Raw genomic sequence first — 20,475 nt, forward strand, 5'->3', positions numbered from 1 at the left:
GACATGCCACTGGTAACTTACCATGCATGCATCCTTCTGCTCCATTCCGCACTGCTCCTATGGGCGCAAGCACGGGACTGCGTGCGCTACCTCCTGGTAGCCCAATGCATTTTTAAAGTTAATGAAGGGCTGCAGAGAGGTACCCGGGACATCCTTGTGTCCCGAAAAGACCTTTTGGAACACAGGGATGTCCTAAATCCTACAGGGAAAATATATCTTGTTGCCACCATTCCCACCCCCTACACCCCCCACCCTGGATCTGCCACTGTTTCTGACTTACTGCAAACTTGTAGGGCACCCAACATTTTTTATGATTTCTTGATGTACATTCTGATGCCTCCAATTTCATGTATAACGATTGACCCAAGGGCAATCACAGACTAATAAAAAATTCCAATTTTCCTTTTGTCATGATAAAAACTTCATCATCAGTAAAACCGACGGGTTTCTGACCCAAAGTCCTTAGTCATGGCTAAAAGTGAACAGGCTTTCCAGGCATGCTTGGAGTTGTAATTTTGCAACAGCTGGAGGCACACTGGTTGGGAAGCACTGGTTTAAAGTGTATGGGGACCTCATGATTCTGTCAACATTTGAAGAGGAGGGTCGGACATGTTGAATTTTAAGTGCCCGACCCTTTTGTTATTGGAAAGACAAGCCACCATCGGCTTACCCTTACTCTCTTCACTGAAAACACATGAACCCACTGTTCAAGCTTATAGAGCAATTGGAATTTATATTTCAGCCAACAGCTATTGAAGGAATATATGCACCTTTAGGGCCCATGCACACTATGAAAATTCTGCTTTGAGTAACACTACAAGCATGACATAATATTTTCATCCAGTAAGTGTTTCCCAACCACAAACAGTGTTTCCTAACCAGGGTTTCTCCAGCTGTTGTAAAGCTACAACTCCCAGCATGCCCAGACAGCCAAAGGCTGTCTGGGCATGCTGGGAGTTGTAGCTTTGCAACAGCTGGAGGCACCTTGGTTGGAAAACACTTCCCTATAATGTTCTCTTTATGACTGTCTGATAATCCAGAACTTTTGATAACGTGGTCTTACAATAAATAACACTCTTCACATCAGACTGTATATACACCTGTCTCCAGCCAATACAGACGCCAATCTGCAGTGTGTATTAGTGTATACAGCTGTCAGCCAAAAGGTCCGCCATTTGGTGCTCCTGTCTGTCTGCCAATGTGTACACCAGCGTGCTGTCCTGTCTTCTGTAGGGTGCGTATTCTATGCAGCCACATTCTCGACCCCTTGTAATAACCGTGACATTCCTGTAATTGTCATCCGATAATCCAGAAACAGCAGAAGATTTGGGCAGATATTCCTCTACCCTTAATAGGGCGGATTTATATACTTTTTTATGACCATCCAGAAATCCACGAGTATATATAGTATATCCATCAGTATAGTGCCTAGAGAACTTTTCTTACACCTAACCCTATAACTACTATCCAAACCAGTGGTTTCCAAACTATTGTGTTGCAAAACTACAACTCCCAGCATGCCCGGACAGCCATTGACATGAATTGTCCTGTCCCTCTTATCCTACTTCTGTACCTACAGATGTAGCAGAACCGAACTTTTGCTAACGTTCTCACTTAAAGGGCTATTCCAGCCCCTAAAAATATATCCCCTAGTCACAGGATAGGGAATAAGTGTCTGATCTCCAAAAACTGGGCCCTATCTTTTCCAACTACATAGAATGATGGGGTTAGCACCGCTCAATGGGGGTGCCAGAGATACATCAGTACTGAGTTTGTTTTTTTCCTGTCATTCCCCATAGACAATGGATGGAGCGCACCGACCCACCGTTCAGTGCCCCATTCTAATGATTTCTGGGGGAGTAAGAATTCTGGGATATTCTTTGAATAGGAGATACATTTTAGGGGCTAGAATACCCCTTTACCCTAAGTTTCCACTTTTTTTTTCTTGCATATTTTTTGGCCTGAAAAAACAAAAACAACAACAACAACAACAAAAAAACACCACAAAAAACTGCCCTGTCAATTTGCGCTCTCAAGATGCAGTTTATGTAACTTTTTTTTTTTTTTTTAAATAGTGAGTTTTAGTCTTGGCATTTTTATTTTTATTTTGGCAGTTTCCCTCTGTATCTATATCATGACAAGACATGTGACTCTTTCATTATGCAACTCAAGGATTTGGGGGGGGGGGACGCAAATGCTAAACCCACATTGCACTTTTTATGGCTTTTTTTTAATTTTTTGCTACTACATACTTCTATAGGAGAGAAGCACCAACATTTTGGGGAAAAAAACACCATATTCTAAACCTACTGCCATTTTGGAATACTGCCACTCAGCCCAAAACTGCAATAAAACACGAGAGACGAGTGAAAAAACAAACAAACAAACAAAAAAAAAATAATATCAAAGGACAAAACGGCAAAGGGATTTGGCGTTTCCTAAATCCTGATTGACTTTCAGCTAAAATCTGGCCGTTGCGCCTTATCACCGGCATTCGTGGCGTTTTTGCCAAAAAACGAACAAAACAAAAAGGACTAGTAAAAACGTAGTATCAATATAGTGGAGTAGGTTTACTATTAATATATAAAAAACAAAGTTTTGTGCCAAATGACAAACTCATTCCTAATATATCTGTATTGACCCTGCCCTCATTTATTTCAGTTTGCAATGTTTAATGCAGTGTTCCCAAACCAGGGTGCCTCCAGCTGTTGCAAAACTACAACTTCCAGCATGCCCGGACAGCCAACGGCACGCTAACAAAGTTAATGAACAAAGTAATATTGGAAGGACTTACTTGTGCTGAAAGCTGAGAGCAGCAGCGCTGTCCGCAGACTCGTGTGGCCGGATGCCCCAGTTATGTCCATCCAAATTTTAGAGGCAACGAGTTTCTCCGATGACGAGGACAGGAGGACGCGAGAATCCAGGCTGGAGACAACGTCATATAACGAGCGATAACCTATATAGATTGGCTGGATGTGACCGTGTCCTTGTCATCCGCAGCCTCCTTCCTATGGAGCTGTGAGGCTGCTGTGTCCCCCCCACAGGTTTTCTTTGTGTGTGTGTGAGAATTCCCTTCTCCTTCCTCTTGTATCCCAATAGCTTTTCCTGATGCCTCCATTCTCAGATTTCACATTTCTGCTTGGTGGGTGGCAAGTGTTTCCCCCCTCTTTAAAGATACAGCTCAGTGTGTGATATCCTCCAGGTGCCTCTGTCTCTCTAAATAAAAGAGAAAAAAAAGTTAAGAGCACTTCCTTATCTCCTAAAAAAAAAAATAATAATAATACACAAATCAATAAATTCTTCCCAAAAAAATAGAATGTTTTTATTAAATGAAATAGTTAGCAAAATATTTTTGATTCTTTTTTTTATTTTAAATAAATATTGTCTTTTTTTTTTTATTATTATTATTTTTTTGGCAGTTGTTTTGAATGCCTCTCTTTATAAAAAGTTAAGAGCATTTCCTTATCTCCTAATAAATACTCAAATCAATCAATAAATAAATTCTTCCCCAAAAAAAAAAAATAGCATTTTTAATAACCTGAAATAGTAGGCAAAATATTTTTGATTTTTATAAATAGTGATTTAAAAAAAAAAAAAAAAAAAGTAAGTTGTTTTAAATGTCTCTCTTTATCAAAAGTTAAGGAGCATTTCCTTATCTCCCAAAAACCACACAATTGTCTGTCAAGAAAAGTGCATCTTTAACGAATCGGTCTAACAATTAGAGATGAGCGAATTTTAAAAATTTTTTAAAAAAAGGGGTTTGGTCCGAATTTATTTGCGGTAAATTTCTATTAAAAATGGCTATTTGTGGCCTAGAGAGATCCTCAATAGGGGTGTAGAACACTTTGCCTTGCCGTAACCCGTATAGGGAATGCGCTGTGTTAGTGAAATCATACTGTTATTCAGTATGACATGCAGATTACAGGCATCGCTATTAGAATCAGTGTCGCAGAGTGGTACAATGACAGAGCGTGGAGGTAGCATCAGTGTGAGGAAACCATATAGTGACTGAATGATACAGCGTGGAGGTGGCGGCAGCATGAGGAGACCATAATCTGGCAGAATGAAACATCCTGGAGTTGGTGGCAGCAAGAGGAGACCATATAATGGCTGAATGACACAGCCTGGAGTTGGAAGCAGCAAGAGGAGACCATATAGTGGCTGAATGACACAGCCTGGAGGTGGCGGAAGCATGAGGAGACCATATAGTGGCTGAATGACCCAGCCTGGAGGTGGCAACAGCCTGACGAGACCATAGGGCCTCACAATTGAAAATATTAAAGATGTTTTTTAACATTTAAATTGAAGATTTTAAATAGATGAACCTAAAAAGTTTTATTTAATGTGCCATCAGCATGAGGAGACCACATGGCGGCACAGTGACACAGCCTGGAGGTGGCAGAAGCATGAGGAGACCTTAATCTGGCAGAATGACACAGCCTGGAGTTGACAGCAGCAAAAGGAGACCATATAGTGGCTGAATGAAAAAGCCTGGAGGTGGCGACAGCATGAGGAGACCAAATAGTGGCTGAATGACACAAGCTGGAGGTGGCGGAATCATTAGGAGACCATATAGTGGCTGAATACCACAGCCTTGAGGTGGTGGAAGCATGAGGAGACCATACAGTGTCTGAATGACCCAGCATGTAGGTGGCAACAGCCTGACCAGACCATAGGGCCTCACAATTGAAAAAGATTAAAGATATTTTTTAACATTTAAACTGAAGATTTTAAATAGATGAACCTAAAAGTTTTAATTAATGTTCCAGCAGCATGGGGAGAACACATGGTGGCACAGTGACACAGCCTGGAGGTGGCAGCAGCATGAGGAGACCTTCATCTGGCAAAATGACACAGCCTGGAGTTGGCGGCAGCAAAAGAAGACCCTATAGTAGCTGAATGACACAGCCTGGAGTTGGCGGCAGCATGAGGAGACCATATAGTGGCTGAATGACACCGTCTGGAGTTGGTGGCAGCAAGAGGAATCATATAGTGGCTGAATGGCACAGCCTGGAGCTGGCGGAAGCATGAGTAGACCATATGGTGGCAGAATGAGACAGCCTGGAGCTGGCATCAGCATGAGGAGAACATATGGTCTCAGAATGAGACAACCTGGAGGTGGCATCAGCATGAAGAGAACATATGGGGGCAGAATGAGACAGCCTGGAGCTGGCATCAGCATGAGGAGAACATATGGTGGCAGTATGAGACAGCCTGGAGCTGGCATCAGCATGAGGAGAACATATGGTGGCAGTATGAGACAGCCTGGAGCTGGCATCAACATGAGGAGAACATATGGTGGCAGTATGAGACATCCTGGAGCTGGCATCAGCATGAGGAGAACATATGGTGGCAGTATGAGACAGCCTGGAGCTGGCATCAGCATGAGGAGAACATATGGTGGCAGTATGAGGCAGCCTGGAGGTGGCATCAGCATGAGGAGAACATATGGTGGCAGAATGAGACAGCCTGGAGATGGCATCAGCAGCATCATGAATCCTGAAAGTGACCCGGTGACAGAGTGGGGCAGTGGGTGAAAAAAGGTGGGTGAAAAAAGGAGAACTTGGCATCAGATGTGCGGCATCAGGTGGGTGGCAGGATCAGAATAGCTGAGGCAGGTATTCAGAAGAAAACGGTCTCTTTTGCAAAAGTGTTGAGAATATGCATTACGTAAAACTTAACTTTTAATAATATTCTTTGGATAAAATATATGTACCCAAAATGTTTATTTTTATTTAACAAAAGGAAAGGTGTGCAAAAAACACCATGTGCCACCTACACCACCAAGTATTGATGTGATGCAAAGACCTCTAAAAGATGGAAGGGAACAACGTATGGTCCATTGTAACCGGTGGGGGTAAAAACTTCTGCTGTAAGGTCCTACTCTCACATTATTAATTCCCTTCTTGGCAAGTGTTACTCACCATAAAAAGGGCGGCCCCACACAGGAACCTCTCCCTATTTCAACCTAAAAACCCTAGGAAATGGCAGTGTTTGTAGGTGGAAATAGGGAAAGGTTCCTGTGAGGGGCCGCCCTCTTTAGGGAATTAATAATGCTAGAGTAGGGCCTTACAGGGGAAGTTTTTACCCCCACAGGTTACAATGGACCATACATTGTTCCCTTCCACCTTTTAGAGGTCTTTGCATCACATCAATACTTGGTGGTGTAGGTGGCACATGGTGTTTTTTGCACACCTTTCCTTTTGTTTGATTTAAAAAAAATGTTGAGTACATATTTTATCCTAAGAAATGTTAAGTTTTAGCTAATGCATATCCTCAATACTTACTTCAGGTCTGATGCGGAGGAATGTCTGTAACTGGGGAGCAGCGCCTTAAATATATTTTGCACTATCCATATTTGTGAAATGTTACTGTGGCACCATGGTCAATCTACTCTGATGCATCAGGCATTGGTATGTGGAAATCCTGGCTGATCCATGCCTGATTCATCTACACAAAGGTCAGACGACTTGGGGTTACTATGGCCCCCCGCCGTACAAAACACCAGCTCTGATGGCACACTGCTGGCCGGGCATGACAACTTTTCCAGGGCAAACTCTGCTAGTTGTAGCCACAAATCAAGTTTGGCTGCCCAGAAGTCCAGCGGATCTTCAAAGTGTGTTGGCATGGTCATGTCAAGGTATGCCACAACCTGCTGGCTTAGGTCCTGCTCCATGTCTACCGGCTGATGATGTGTTGCTTCACTATGCGGGTGAAGAAAACTACTCATTAGTGACTGAAGACTCAGGCTGCTGCTGATGGAGCTGGTACTGCTCCTGCCACCCCACTCCTCTCCAGCAGCCATAGCAGTGGAAGGTGAGCGCAGAGGGCCCCCCGAGTCAGACCTGCGAGAGGATGGACGATGGGCATCAGCCAACTGACTACATAGGATGTCTCTGTAGTAGGTCAGTTTGTCCTCCCTCTCAGTAGGTGTATAAAAGGCCCCCATTTTGTGCCGGTAGCGAGGGTCTAATAAGATGGAGAGCCAGAATGGTGACAATTCGGCGGTCAGTACGCAAGAAAGTGAGCATGCATCATGCCCTTTGTGCAAGTGACTCGGAGGGACTCCCTGACTCCATCTCCACTGCATACTGCCACGGTGTGTCTGGGTCCTCTGTATCGTCTTCCTCGTAACTCTCTAACTCCTCTGGCTGCTCCTGCTCCTCCTTTCCTGTGGGATGACTATAAAAACCACCCATTTGGCGAAACCTAAACTGTGCTCCACCGTCCCCCTCCCCCTCCTCTTCCAGTTCCTCCCCCACAGGGCTCATGTGGACGTGAGATGTAGGCGCCACGTCTCCAGTGCCCCCGACCAGCCATCGTTTCCAACACGTGTTGTAGTAAATGAAGCAGTGGAATGACGTTGTTCATCTCGTAATACTGACTAATAATGTGGCTTCCTCAAGGGGCCTGAGCAAACGGCAGGTTTCACGTATGAGCTGCCACTGGTTAACATTAAAGTTACACAGGGGAGTCCACCTATCCGGTTGGATCATCAAGAAATCAGTGATGGCTTTTCTCTGTTTGTATAGTTGGTGCAAAATATGGAGGATGGAATTCCAACATGTGAAAACTTCGCAAATCAGACTATGTTAGGGGATACCGTTCTGACGCTGCAGCTCAAGGAGGGTGTACTTTGTGGTGTACAAGTGGCTGAAGTGCATGCAAAGTTTCCTTCCCACTGTTAGGATGTCTTGCAGATGAGGGGAACACTTCAGGGACCGCTTGACAACAAGATTGAACACATTTGCCCTGCAGGGCGCATGGCTCAGGCTTCCATGTTGCGGCACAGACAAGATGTTCTTCCTGTTGTCGGTCACCATGGTTCCCATTTCCAGTTTTCGTGGAGTAAGCCATGATTCGATTTCTTGATGAATGACTTTTAGCAGTTCCTCCCCTGTGTGACTCGGTTCGCCAAGGCAAACCATGTGAAGAACAGCGTGACACCGCCGTGTCCTGCACACATGGTATGCTGTAGGGGCACTGAGACTTGTCCGTGCAGTGGAGGCTGAGGACACGGTGGAGGATGAGGAGGCGGAGTCGCACACTGTCACAGGACCAACGGCCTGAGACCGTGGTGGCGGAAGCGGTGTGACCTGTCCAAGTTTCCGTTGTGGCTGTGCAGGAACTACATTTACCCAGTGGGCCGTAAAGGACATGTATTATCCCTGATCGTAGTTACAGCTCCACACGTCGGCGCTGCCGTGCACTTTGGTACACACCGACAGGCTCAAGGACTGGCCCACCTTCTGTTCCACATAATTGTGCACGGCTGGTATGACAAAGAAATGACAGCATGGGACTCTCCACCTTGGCTCTGCACAAGAAATCAGTTCTTTGAAAGGTGCAGAGTCCACCACTTGAAAAGGGAGAGACTACGGCACCAGCAACTTGGACAGGAGCACATTCAGCTTCTGACCCGTTGGATGAGTGGGCGCATACTGTTGTCTCTTGGACATGGCTTCACCGATGGATTGCTGGTGGAATGACTGGAAGTAGGAGAAGCAGTAGCGACAGAAGATGGGTATGACAGATTGCTTCCATCTGCTGAGGTGGTGGAGCCTTGGTTGACTGAAACAGGGAGCGGCGTGCCGCTGGGTGATGCAGCAGACTGGACCACCACATCAGCGCCACGGTTCTCCCAGGTCTACCCCGGGCACATTTGGCTCCAGACTTCCCACTTTTGCCACCATTCTGACTGCCAACCATGCTACCACCTTGCTGGCTCAGCTGCTGCCTCTTGGGTAACCTGCAACCCTCTTCTTCTGATGATGATGAAGCCCCTGCACCCAGCTCCCAAGTGCTATCATTTTCATCATCATCGAGTTGTGTCTGCACGTCACTGAGGTCCTTCTCAGGTTCCTCAACTGTGTCTGCTTCAGGAGCCTGAACGCTCCCAACACCATCTCCCACACCCCTCTCCTCATCCCTATTTGCCCGCCTAGTGGAGGAAGCGGCGGATGACTCCTCCACTTCTTGGCTGCTGACTGTCCTCTAGTAGATCGTCCTCACTAAATAGTGGAGCTGAACCCACCACTGTTGATTGGGGGTGTCAGATGTCACTTGTGATGAAGTGGATGACCGAGTTAACCAATCAATGATGGTAGAAGTACGTATATGAGGGGAGGACAATACGCTCCACTACCCTTAAAACAGTATTTGTCTAGAACAGCAGCAGGTGTGTACTTTTGGCTGGCCTTTCCCAGTAGCTAGGCCCTTAAGACTTTAACAGGAACACAATGGTACACCACGTAGATGTATGTACGTGGTATGCACTTATGAGGGGAGAACAATACGCTTCACTACGCTTAAAACAGTATTTGTCTACAACACCAGCCTTTCACAGTAACTAGGCCCTTAGGACTACAGTATAACAGTCCTATCAATACAAAAATGGTACCGCTAAAAAGTTCAGATCACGGCGCTTAAAAAATGAGCCCTCATACCGCCCCATATGCGGAAAAATAAAAAAGTTATAGGGGTCAGAAGATGACAATTTTAAACGAATACATTTTCCTGCATGTAGTTATGATTTTTTACCAGAAGTATGACAAAATCAAACCTACATAAGTAGGGTATCATTTTAATCGTATGAACCTACAGAATAAAGAGAAGGTGTAATTTTTACCGAGAAATGTACTGTGTAGAAATCTCCCAAAAGTTACAAAAAGGCGTTTTTTTTCGCAATTTTGTCTCACAATGATTTTTTTTCCAGTTACACAGTAGATTTTTGGGTAAAATGACTGATGTCATTACAAAGTAGATTTGGTGGCGCAAAAAATAAACCATCATATGGATTTTTAGGTGCAAAATTGATACGTAATACAATACGCTCCACTAAACTTAAAACATTGATTTGTCTAGAGATTTCGAGGAAATGTGAAAGCAAATTTTCCGTTCACAAATTCTGCTTCAAAAATTCTGAAGTGTGAATTGGTGAACGGAAAATCCATTCACTAACATAATACATTTTAGTAAGCAGAATTTTTGCCTGCAATTTCCAAGCAGAATTGCAGGTAGAAATTCCATAGTCTGAACCTGCAGATGCTGTTAGAGACCTGTGAAGAACACAGTGTGAACTTTTTCCTGTGAAAAAGTATTTGCACCATTCTATACGTGCTCCTTTCTAAGTATTATTACCAAGTCAAAATAGAAATGTAAAAGACTAGATTAGATTGGTCTATCTATATTTGTAAAGTTGTTCTTCAGGTTTTCCTATAGGAGATTAAGCAGAAAATTAGGGCCCCATAGTGAAGCAAAATGTGGCCCCAACCAGCCAATGACAAAAAAAAACTGAAATAACGGCATAGCTAGCAATTATTAAAGATATAGAGGGGCATTTACTAATCTTTTACTATGTAGTCTGTTTTTTACCCTGTTTTTTTCTACTTCATTTTTGACTATGTGCGACAAATTTACTAAATTGTTGCACGGCATTAATAAATTTGGCACACATAGGCAAAAGTGGGAAATTTACTTCATGTAGTAGAAAAAATAGTCTGTTCTTTTTCCTGCTGTCTGAATAGGTTTGGCTGCTAGGTTTCCTTCTGGATCTTTTGTTTTTGAGTTTTTTTTTAGCTTTTTCACCACATCTAAATAATTCAATAACTACAGTGGTCCCTCAAGTTACAATATTAATTGGTTCCAGGAAAACCATTGTAAGTTGAAACCATTGTATGTTGAGACCATAACTCTATGGAAACCTGGTAATTGGTTCTAAAGGCACCAAAATGTCATCCAAAATAGGAAAAAGTGACAAAGAAAAATAAGTAGATAACTGATATAGATAAAGCAAATCCTTACATATAAAAGTAATAAAGATCTGCTGGGAGCTGTAAATTACTGTCTATGTCAGTGTTTCCCAAGCAGGGAGCCTCCAGCTGTTGCAAAACTATAACTCCCAGCATGCCTGGACAGCCAAAGGCTGTCCGGGCATGCTGGGAGTTGTAGTTTTGCAAAAGATGGGGCCACCCTGCTGGGGAAACACTGGTCTATGTAGAGGACAGGAGCTTCTTCAGGGGTCCTGTACAGTACAGGCAATGTCCCAAACAAGTAATGGAGTCGCCCTCACCTGGTGTCCAAAAGAGCAGCTAACCCTGATACAGGTAAAGTGTACAGAACATGTAATACCAGACACCAGTCAGTGCATACACTTCAGTAATACAGGGGTTTTACCAGTGAATGCCCATTTTGATTGGTTGGTTCTTCCGGCCATTGACACGTTTCACAGATCTGGACTGTCTGTAGCATTGTATGTTGAGTCTGGTTTCAACTTACGATGGTCCAGAAAAGACCATTGTATGTTGAAACTATTGTATGTTGAGGCCATTGAGGGATCACTGTAAATTGTAGTCATGGCTCAGAAGTGGTAAACGGTGTTTAGTGTGTGTGTGTGTGTGTTTATTACATTTTTTTAACACAGTTTTTTTCTCCCTAAATGTACTTACACTTTTTTTTTTGGTTGAGAATAAAAATAGGGGGACCCTATGCGTTTTTTTAATATATTTAATTATTTATTTAAAAAAAAAACTGCATAGGGTCCCCCCTATTTTCATTCTCAGCCAAATACCAACCAAACAGTAACAGCCTGACGTTACCAGGGTGGGCGAGGACCATTGTTACTGGCCCTCCCCAGCCAAAATAACGCCAGCCTGTTACCGCTTAGGCCCAGGAGCGCCATTTTTGACGCTCCAGGCCTGTTTGTACCGGCTCTTCCCGGCACCCCTGTGGCGTTGGGTACCAGGGTAATAATAGGGGGTTAGCGCTAGCTGTTTTTTGTGGCTAGCGCTAAGCCCAAGTTAGTAATGTGCTCTGTCTATAAGACAGCTTCTACTACTAAGCCTGTCTAGTAAAGTAAGAAAAAAACACAACAGGTTTTAAAAAATTTTTATTACAAAAAACACTCCCCCACAAGCCCTCGTTAACCATTTTATTAAAATCAAACAAAGAAAAACGCTGGTCATCAAAGTAGTCCACCGAATCCGAAGGAGTCCACAGGATACACGGATCTGAAATGAGAAGAAAACAAAAAAAATGGGTTAGTACATTTATTATCACCTGCTCACACATCTCCCGCCCCGCACGACTACAACTGCCAGCATGCCCTTACAGTAAGGACATGCTGGGAGTTGTAGTTGTGTGGTGCAGGAGATGTGTGGGCAAGTGACAAGCTTGTCCCCTGCCCCCAGTTGCAGGACTACAACTCCCAGCATGCCCTTACAGTAAGGTGGGGCGGAGGCCGGGCACAGTGTTTCCCAACCTGGGACTTGTAGTTTTGCAACATCTGGAGGCACCCTGGTTGGGAAACACTGTTTTAGGCCAGTGTTTCCCAACCAGGGTGCCTCCAGATGTTGCAAAACTACAAGCCCCAGCATGCCTGGACAGTCAAAGGCTGTCTAAGCATGCTGGGAGTTGTAGTTTTGCAACATCTGGAGGCAACCTGGCTGGGAAACACTGGCCTAAAACAGTGTTTCCCAACCAAGGTGCCTCCAGATGTTGCAAAACTACAAGCCCCAGCATGCCTGGACAGTCAAAGGCTGTCCAGGCATGCTGGGAGTTGTAGTCTTGCAACATCTGGAGGCACCCTGGTTGGGAAACACTGTTTTAGGCCAGTGTTTCCCAGCCAGGTTGCCTCCAGATGTTGCAAAACTACAACTCCCAGCATGCCTAGACAGCCTTTGACTGTCCAGGCATGCTGGGGCTTGTAGTTTTGCAACATCTGGAGGCAACCTGGCTGGTAAACACTGGCCTAAAACAGTGTTTCCCAACCAGGGTGCCTCCAGATGTTGCAAGACTACAACTCCCAGCATGCCTAGACAGCCTTTGACTGTCCAGGCATGCTGGGAGTTGTAGTCTTGCAACATCTGGAGGCATCCTGGTTGGGAAACACTGTTTTAGGCCAGTGTTTCCCAACCAGGTTGCCTACAGATGTTGCAAGACTACAACTCCCAGCATGCCTGGACAGCCTTTGACTGTCCAGGCATGCTGGGGCTTGTAGTCTTGCAACATCTGTAGGCAACCTGGTTGGGAAACACTGTTTTAGGCCAGTGTTTCCCAACCAGGGTGCCTCCAGATGTTGCAAAACTACAACTCCCAGCATGCCTGGACAGCCAAAGGCTGTCCAGGCATGCTGGGAGTTGTAGTCTTGCAACATTTGGAGGCACACTGGTTGGGAAGCTTGCGCAACTTACCGGCTTCCGTAGGATCCAGCGCTGCACGACACTGCCGCGCGACACTGCCGCGCGACGATCTCCGACAGCGATCGTCGCTGGAGCCTCGGAAGGGTAAGTGAACGTCTTCGCCGGTCCCCTTCAGCTGTTTAGTTTTGCAACAGCTGGAGGACTACAGTTTACAGACCACAAACCAGTGGTCTGCAAACTGTGGGCCTCCAGCTGTTGCAAAACTACAACTCGGAGCATGCCTGGACAGCCAATGGCTGTCTAGGCATGATGGGAGTTGTAGTCTTGCAACATCTGGAGGCACCCTGGTTGGGAAACACTGTTTTAGGCCAGTGTTTCCCAACAAGGGTGCTTCCAGCTGTTGCAAAACTACAACTCCCAGCATGCCTGGACAGCCAAAGGCTGTCCAGGCATGCTGGGAGTTGTAGTCTTGCAACATTTGGAGGCACACTGGTTGGGAAGCTTGCGCAACTTACCGGCTTCCGTAGGATCCAGCGCTGCACGACACTGCCGCGCGACAGTGCCGCGCGACGATCTCCGTCAGCGATCGTCGCTGGAGCCTCGGAAGGGTAAGTGAACGTTTTCGCCGGTCCCCTTCAGCTGTTTAGTTTTGCAACAGCTGGAGGACTACAGTTTACAGACCACCCACCAGTGGTCTGCAAACTGTGGCCCTCCAGCTGTTGCAAAACTACAACACCCAGCATGCCCTGACAGCCAAAGCCTATGGCTCTCAGGGCAGGAGCCCGGGCTGACATTACAGTGCAGCCGTCCGGGCTCCTCATACGGTCTCCCCGCTACCCCCCCCCCCCCCCTTGTCTCCCGCCCGCGCCGCTCAGCTCCCGCTGCTACAAGACTACAACTCCCAGCATGTCCTCACTGTAAGGAGTTGTGTGGCGCTGGCAGGTGAGAGGGGGGATATAAATCACTGTAGTGTCCCGGTAGCGCAGTGAGGGCAGCGGGGAGAAAGTATGTCGGAGCCCGGGCGGCAGTAGCTTTTCCTGCTCCATGTTGGAGCTGGAGTAAATTTAGTCAATTTTTACGGCCGTTGCGACAGTTTATTGCGCAACTGCGACTGTCTCAGTTAATAAATTCCTGACCACTGCAAGTCAAAACTGAAAACTTGCGTAAATTAAGCGGGAAATGTTTTTTTTACTTTCTAGCTCTTGCTAGGGAAAGTCGCACAATTTATAGGGTAGGCGCAATTGCGACAATTATGTGCCAAAAATTGTCAGAAAAAAATGACTAAACCCCTTAGTAAATGCCCCTCATAGATATTAGTGCCATATATATATGATCACTCACATAGTAGGGAGCTAAAAGCCACCAACTAATTAACTAACACAGATGTAGTTTTTTTTGTTTTGTTTTTTTTACAAAGTTTGCTGCTTTGGTGCTTTTAGATCTTTTAGTCAGATGTTTCTATGGTAACTGAATTTAATAGTTTTATTGACAAATACATCTGGTTTATGTAAAAACTCAATATTGACCTCATGTTTTTCAATGGGATTGAGATCTGGAGAGTTCCCTTCTTATGGGCCCAAAATTGTAATATTTTGTTTACTGAGTCTCTTGATATAATGCTTGAAAAAGTGTTGTTTATCATGAAACGGAGCACATCGGCATCATAAGATTACCCCTTGAGGACACAGCTTTTGTATTATTCATCAGTACCACTTATACATGTATGTGACTTTTTGATAATTTTTTTCCCATTTTTTATGGGATGTAAATCTTACATTTTAGAATTTGATATTGCTTTGAGTTTATTCCTGAGGCAGACTATAGTAGCAGATCACCGATTGGCCGTGACCTAGCTATAGAGAATGCTATAGTTTCAATTGCAACCAGGCCCCTTGACACTAAATAATAGGCGCCCAGGCTTTCTGCCTCCTTGTTTGTAGGAGCTGCATCTCTGAGTAATGTCGACCCATTGATGCAGCTCTGCTGGACACCCCCAATACCAGCAGAAAAACCAAAAGCCGGAGCCCCGGACGTGCTACAAATTGTTGGGATGGGCGTACTCTGGCTCTACCCCGCCTACTGTCTGAATACCCACTCCTGCCCTTCATCTGTAGCAGGGGAAATGAGTGGAAAGGAGGAGAGACAGGTCTCAAAAAGTACAGGACAAGGGAAGCCCTTCCCTTCCTCCTCTAGTGTATATTGCACTAAGGTAAGTTTTTAAAAATGCTGAGCACGGGCACATGCTAAATGGGGACATACTGAGGGAGGGACATGCTGAAGGGTGCGTTCACACGGAGTAATTCAAGAGGAATTTACTCGAGTAATTCCTCTTGAATTCTCCGCTCCAAATTAATGCACATCTCCTCTGCCCATTGACTTTAATGTTATTTCCGCTGTCCTGTTCACACAGCGGAAATTCTGCTAGCAGAATTCCGACGCTGAATTCCGTTCCGCTTGAAGAATGAGCATGTTCATTCTACAAGCGGAATCTGCTAGCAGAAATCAATTGAAGTCAATGGTACAAAAAAAATCCGCCCGACATCGTTTTCGCACGGAATTTGCACGGAATTCACACAGAAATGGCTGAAAAACCCTTCAATTCTTTCTCCCCCATCTCCGCGCAAATTTTCCTGCGAATCTTGCGCAAAAATAAAATTATTTTTTCCGCCTTTCATTTTTCGGCGTGAATTACTCTTCATTTACTCCGTGTGAATGCACCCGAACAAGGACATACTAAAAGGGAACATGCTGAATGCGGACATATGTTGAATGGGCACATTCTAAGGGGGGAGCGTGCTGAATGGGGACATACTGAGGGAGGGACATGCTCTGAACGGGGACATACTGGGGGGGACATGCTGAATGGGGACATACTGTAGAAAGGACATGTTGAACGGGCCCATACTTAGGGGAAACATGCTGAATTGGGCATACTGGGGGGGCCGCGCTCAAAAAGGACAATCTAAGGGCAACATGCTAAAGAGGCTTACATGCTGGATGGGCTCACTGCTGTGGAGGAGCATATGCTGGATGTGGTCATGTTAAGGGGGGAAATGCAGGATGGGACATGCTTAGGGCAGGAAATGCAGGATGGGGACATGCTTAGGAGGAGACATGCAGAATGGGGACATGTTGAGAAGGGGACATGCATGATGGGGACATGCAAGATAGGGAAATGCTAAGTGGGATATGTGCTGGGTGGGGGACATGCTGTGGAGTCGCACATGCTGAGTAAGGGGGGTTGGTGGCAAGTTGACTCCTTGCACCAGGGCCCACAAGACTTTAGCTACATCCCTGCTGAATTGCCAGCACGGAGTCCTTTAAAAGGCCTCTGGTTGGCTTGGAAACCCATCGCACCCCTGCAGTTACATTGTGTGGGTGCTTCTGTCAAAAAATGTGATGAATAGAAATTGCAACATTTAAACAGATTTTGGCATTCATCCCTGATGTCTAGTGACCCAGTTGGCACCCCTGAGATGTACTCATGGGGTGCTGATTGGTTGTCCTCCTTGCCTGCCATGACTTTCGTATCTAAGTCCTCCAAACCCGTTTTTCTGACAGCTTTTGAAAAACCCATAGCTCCTTCTGTTGTCTCTGTACGTGTATAAACACCTTCAGGCATCTGCCCTCAAAAGGTGATAATATTTGGACAATTGTTTAATTTAAAAAGGAATACAAACCTGACAGTGTGTATATGTTGCTCTCACTTTGACATTACTAATGCTGTTTGGGGTTAAGGAAACAGTTCTAGAAGACCTCAAAGTGTCTTACCAGACTTTTCTGGGCAGCTGGAACATTTCTTAACCCCTTAAGGACCAAGCCCATTTTAACCTTAAACCCTTAAGGACCAGGCCATTTTACACCTTAAGGACCAGAGCGTTTTTTGCAAATCTGACCACTTTAAACATTAATAACTCTGGAATGCTTTTAGTTATCATTCTGATTCCGAGATTGTTTTTTCGTGACATATTCTACTTTAATTAAGTGATAAAATTTTATGGTAACTTGCTTCCTTTCTTGGTGAAAAATCCCCAAATTTGATGAAAAAAATGAAAAGTTTGCATTTTTCTAACTTTGAAGCTCTCTGCTTTTAAGGAAAATTGATATTCAAAATATTCAAAAAATTTTTGTTCACATATACAATATGTGTACTTTATGTTTGCATCATAAAATTTATGAGTTTTTACTTTTGGATGACAACAGAGGGCTTCAAAGTTCAGCAGCAATTTTGAAATTTTTCACAAAATTTTCAAGCTCGCTATTTTTCATGGACCAGTTCAGGTTTGAAGTGGATTTGAAGGGTCTTCATATTAGAAATACCCCATAAAAGACATAGAAATAAAAGACATAAAAGGCATAAAAGAAATACCCCATTATAAAAACTACACCCCCCAAAGTATTCAAAATGACATTCAGTAAGTGTATTAACCCTTTAGCTGTTTCACAGGAATAGCAGCAAAGTGAAGGAGAAAATTCAAAATCTTCATTTTTTACACTCGCATGTTCTTGTAGACCCAATTTTTAATTTTTACAAGGGCTAAAAAGGAGAAAATTTTTACTTGTATCTGAAACCCAATTTCTCTCGAGTAAGCACATACCTCATATGTCTATGTTAATTGTTCAGCGGGCTCAGTAGAGGGCTCAGAAGGGAAGGAGCGACAAATGATTTTTGGGGGGCATGTCATCTTAAGGAAGCCCCTATGGTGCCAGGACAGCAAAAAAAAAAAAAAAAACACATGGCATACCATTTTGGAAACTAGACCCCTCAGGGAACGTAACAAGGGGTAATGTGAACCTTAATACCCTACAGGTGTTTCACGACTTTTGCATATGTAAAAAAAAACCATTTTTTTTTTACCTAAAATGCTTGGTTTCCCAAAATGTTTACATATTTAGAAAGGGTAATAGCAGAAAATACCCCCCAAAATTTGAAGCCCAATTTCTCCCGATTCAGAAAACACCCCATATGGGGTGAAAAGTGCTCTGCTGGCGCACTACAGGTCTCAGAAGAGAAGGAGTCACATTTGGCTTTTTTAAAGCAAATTTAGCTCTGGGGGCATGCCGCATTTAGGAAGCCCCTATGGTGCCAGAACAGCAAAAAAAAACAAAACACATGGCATACCATTTTGGAAACTAGACCCCTCGGGGAACGTAACAAGGGGTAATGTGAACCTTAATAATCCACAGGTGAATCACGACTTTTGCATATGTAAAAAAAAAAAAAAAAAATTTTTACCTAAAATGTTTGGTTTCCCAAAAATTTAAAATTTTTAAAAATGGTAATAGCAGAAAATGCCCCCCAAAATTTGTAACACAATTTCTCCCGAGTACGGCGATACCCCATATGTGGCCCTAAACTGTTGCCTTGAAAGACGACAGGGCTCCAAAGTGAGAGCGCCATGCGCATTTGAGGCCTAAATTAGGGACTTGCATAGGGGTGGACATAGGGGTATTCTACGCCAGTGATTCCCAAACAGGATGCCTCCAGCTGTTGTAAAACTCCCAGCATGCCTAGACAGTCAGTGGCTATCTGGCAATACTGGGAGTAGTTGTTTTGCAACAGCTGGAGGCTCCGTTTTGGAAACAGTGGCGTACCAGGCGTTTTTCATTTTTATTGGCGAGGGGAGGGGGGCTGTGTAGGGGTATGTGTATATGTAGTGTTTTTTACTTTTTATTTTATTTTTTGTTAGGGTAGTGTTTTTAGGGTACAGTCGCACAGGCAGGGGTTCACAGTAGTTTCTCGCTGGCAGTTTGAGCTGCGGCAGAAAATTTGCCGCAGCTCAAACTTGCAGCCGGATACTTACTGTAAACCTCCGCCCATGTGAGTGTACCCTGTACGTTCACATTGGGGAGGGGGGAACATCCAGCTGTTTCAAAACTACAACTCCCAGCATGTACGGTCTATCAGTGCATGCTGGGAGTTGTAGTTTTGCAACAGCTGGAGGCTCCGTTTTGGAAACAGTGGCGTACCAGACGTTTTTTTATTTTTATTGGGGAGGGGAGGGGAGGGGTATGTGTATATGTAGTGTTTTTGACTTTTTATTTTATTTTGTGTTAGTGTAGTGTAGTGTTTTTAGGGTACAGTCACACGGGCGGGGGTTCACAGTAGTCTCTCGCTGGCAGTTTGAGCTGCGGCAGAAAATTTGCCATAGCTCAAACTTGCAGCCGGATACTTACTGTAAACCTCCGCCCATGTGAGTGTACCCTGTACATTCACATTGGGGGGGGGGGGGGGGGGGGAGAAACATCCAGCTGTTGCAAAACTACAACTCCCAGCATGTACGGTCTATCAGTGCATGCTGGGAGCTGTAGTTTTGCAACAGCTGGAGGCACACTGGTTGTGAAACACCGAATTTGGTAACAAACTCAGTGTTTTGCATCCAGTGTGCCTTCAGCTGTTGCAAAAGCTACAACCCCCAGCATGTACGGACAGCGGAAGGGCATGCTGGGTCTTGTAGTTATGCAACAGCTGGAGGCATACTACTTTGGCTGGGGATGCTGGGGATTGTAGTTATGCAACAGCTGGAGACACACTGGTTTGCTACTTAACTCAGTGTGCCTTCAGCTGTTGCAAAACTACAACTCTCAGCAGTCACCGACAGCCAACAGGCATGCTGGGAGTTGTAGTTATGCAACCAGCAGATGCACCACTACAACTCCCAGCATGCACTTTAGCTGATTGTGCAAGCTGGGAGTTGTAGTTATACAACAGCTGAAGGTACACTTTTCCATAGAAAAAATGTGCCTCCAGCTGTTGCAAAACTATAAGTCCCAGCATGCCCATAATGGAATGCTGGGAGTTGTGGTGGTCTGCCTCCTGCTGTTGCATAACTACAGCTCCCAGCATGCCCTTTTTGCATGCTGGGAGCTGTTGCTAAGCAACAGCAGGAGGCTGTCACTCACCTCCTGCTGCTGCTCCACGCCGCATCAGGTCAGTCCCTCACCGCCGCTGCTCCTGGGGCCCCGATCCCAACATTAACGCCGGGGATTGGGGTCCCCAGCACCCGGGGTCTTCTTCCCGCACCCGCTCACGTCCTCTGGAAGAGGGGCGGAGCGGGTTGCGGGAGTGACACCCGCAGCAGGCACCCTGATTAGTCGGCCGGTAAACCGGCCGACGAATCAGGGCGATCGTGAGGTGGCACCAGTGCCACCTCACCCCTGCTGGCTTTGGCTGTTCGGGGCCGTCTCCGATCAGCCAGTAATTCCGGGTCACTGGGTCACTGGAGACCCGATTGACCCGGAATCGCCGCAGATCGCTGGACATAATGACCCCCCTGGGCGATATGCCGCAATGCCTGCTGAACGATTTCAGCAGGTATCGGGCACCGGCTCCCCT

General features: G+C 45.2%; 1 protein-coding gene across 2 annotated transcripts in view; it reads right to left on the minus strand.

The window, feature by feature from the left end:
- Positions 1–20,475, minus strand: part of CYYR1 (cysteine and tyrosine rich 1) — a 214,946-nt gene that overhangs the window by 86,683 nt on the left and 107,788 nt on the right. For both annotated transcript variants that reach the window (XM_056559452.1, XM_056559453.1), the window contains one exon: positions 2,795–3,216. In XM_056559452.1, the coding sequence (XP_056415427.1) occupies positions 2,795–2,864 (70 nt within the window). In that variant the 5' untranslated portion in view covers positions 2,865–3,216. The remainder of the gene's footprint in view (positions 1–2,794; positions 3,217–20,475) is intronic.

Source organism: Hyla sarda, chromosome 2 (genome assembly GCF_029499605.1).
Source record: "Hyla sarda isolate aHylSar1 chromosome 2, aHylSar1.hap1, whole genome shotgun sequence".
Lineage (NCBI taxonomy): Eukaryota > Metazoa > Chordata > Amphibia > Anura > Hylidae > Hyla > Hyla sarda.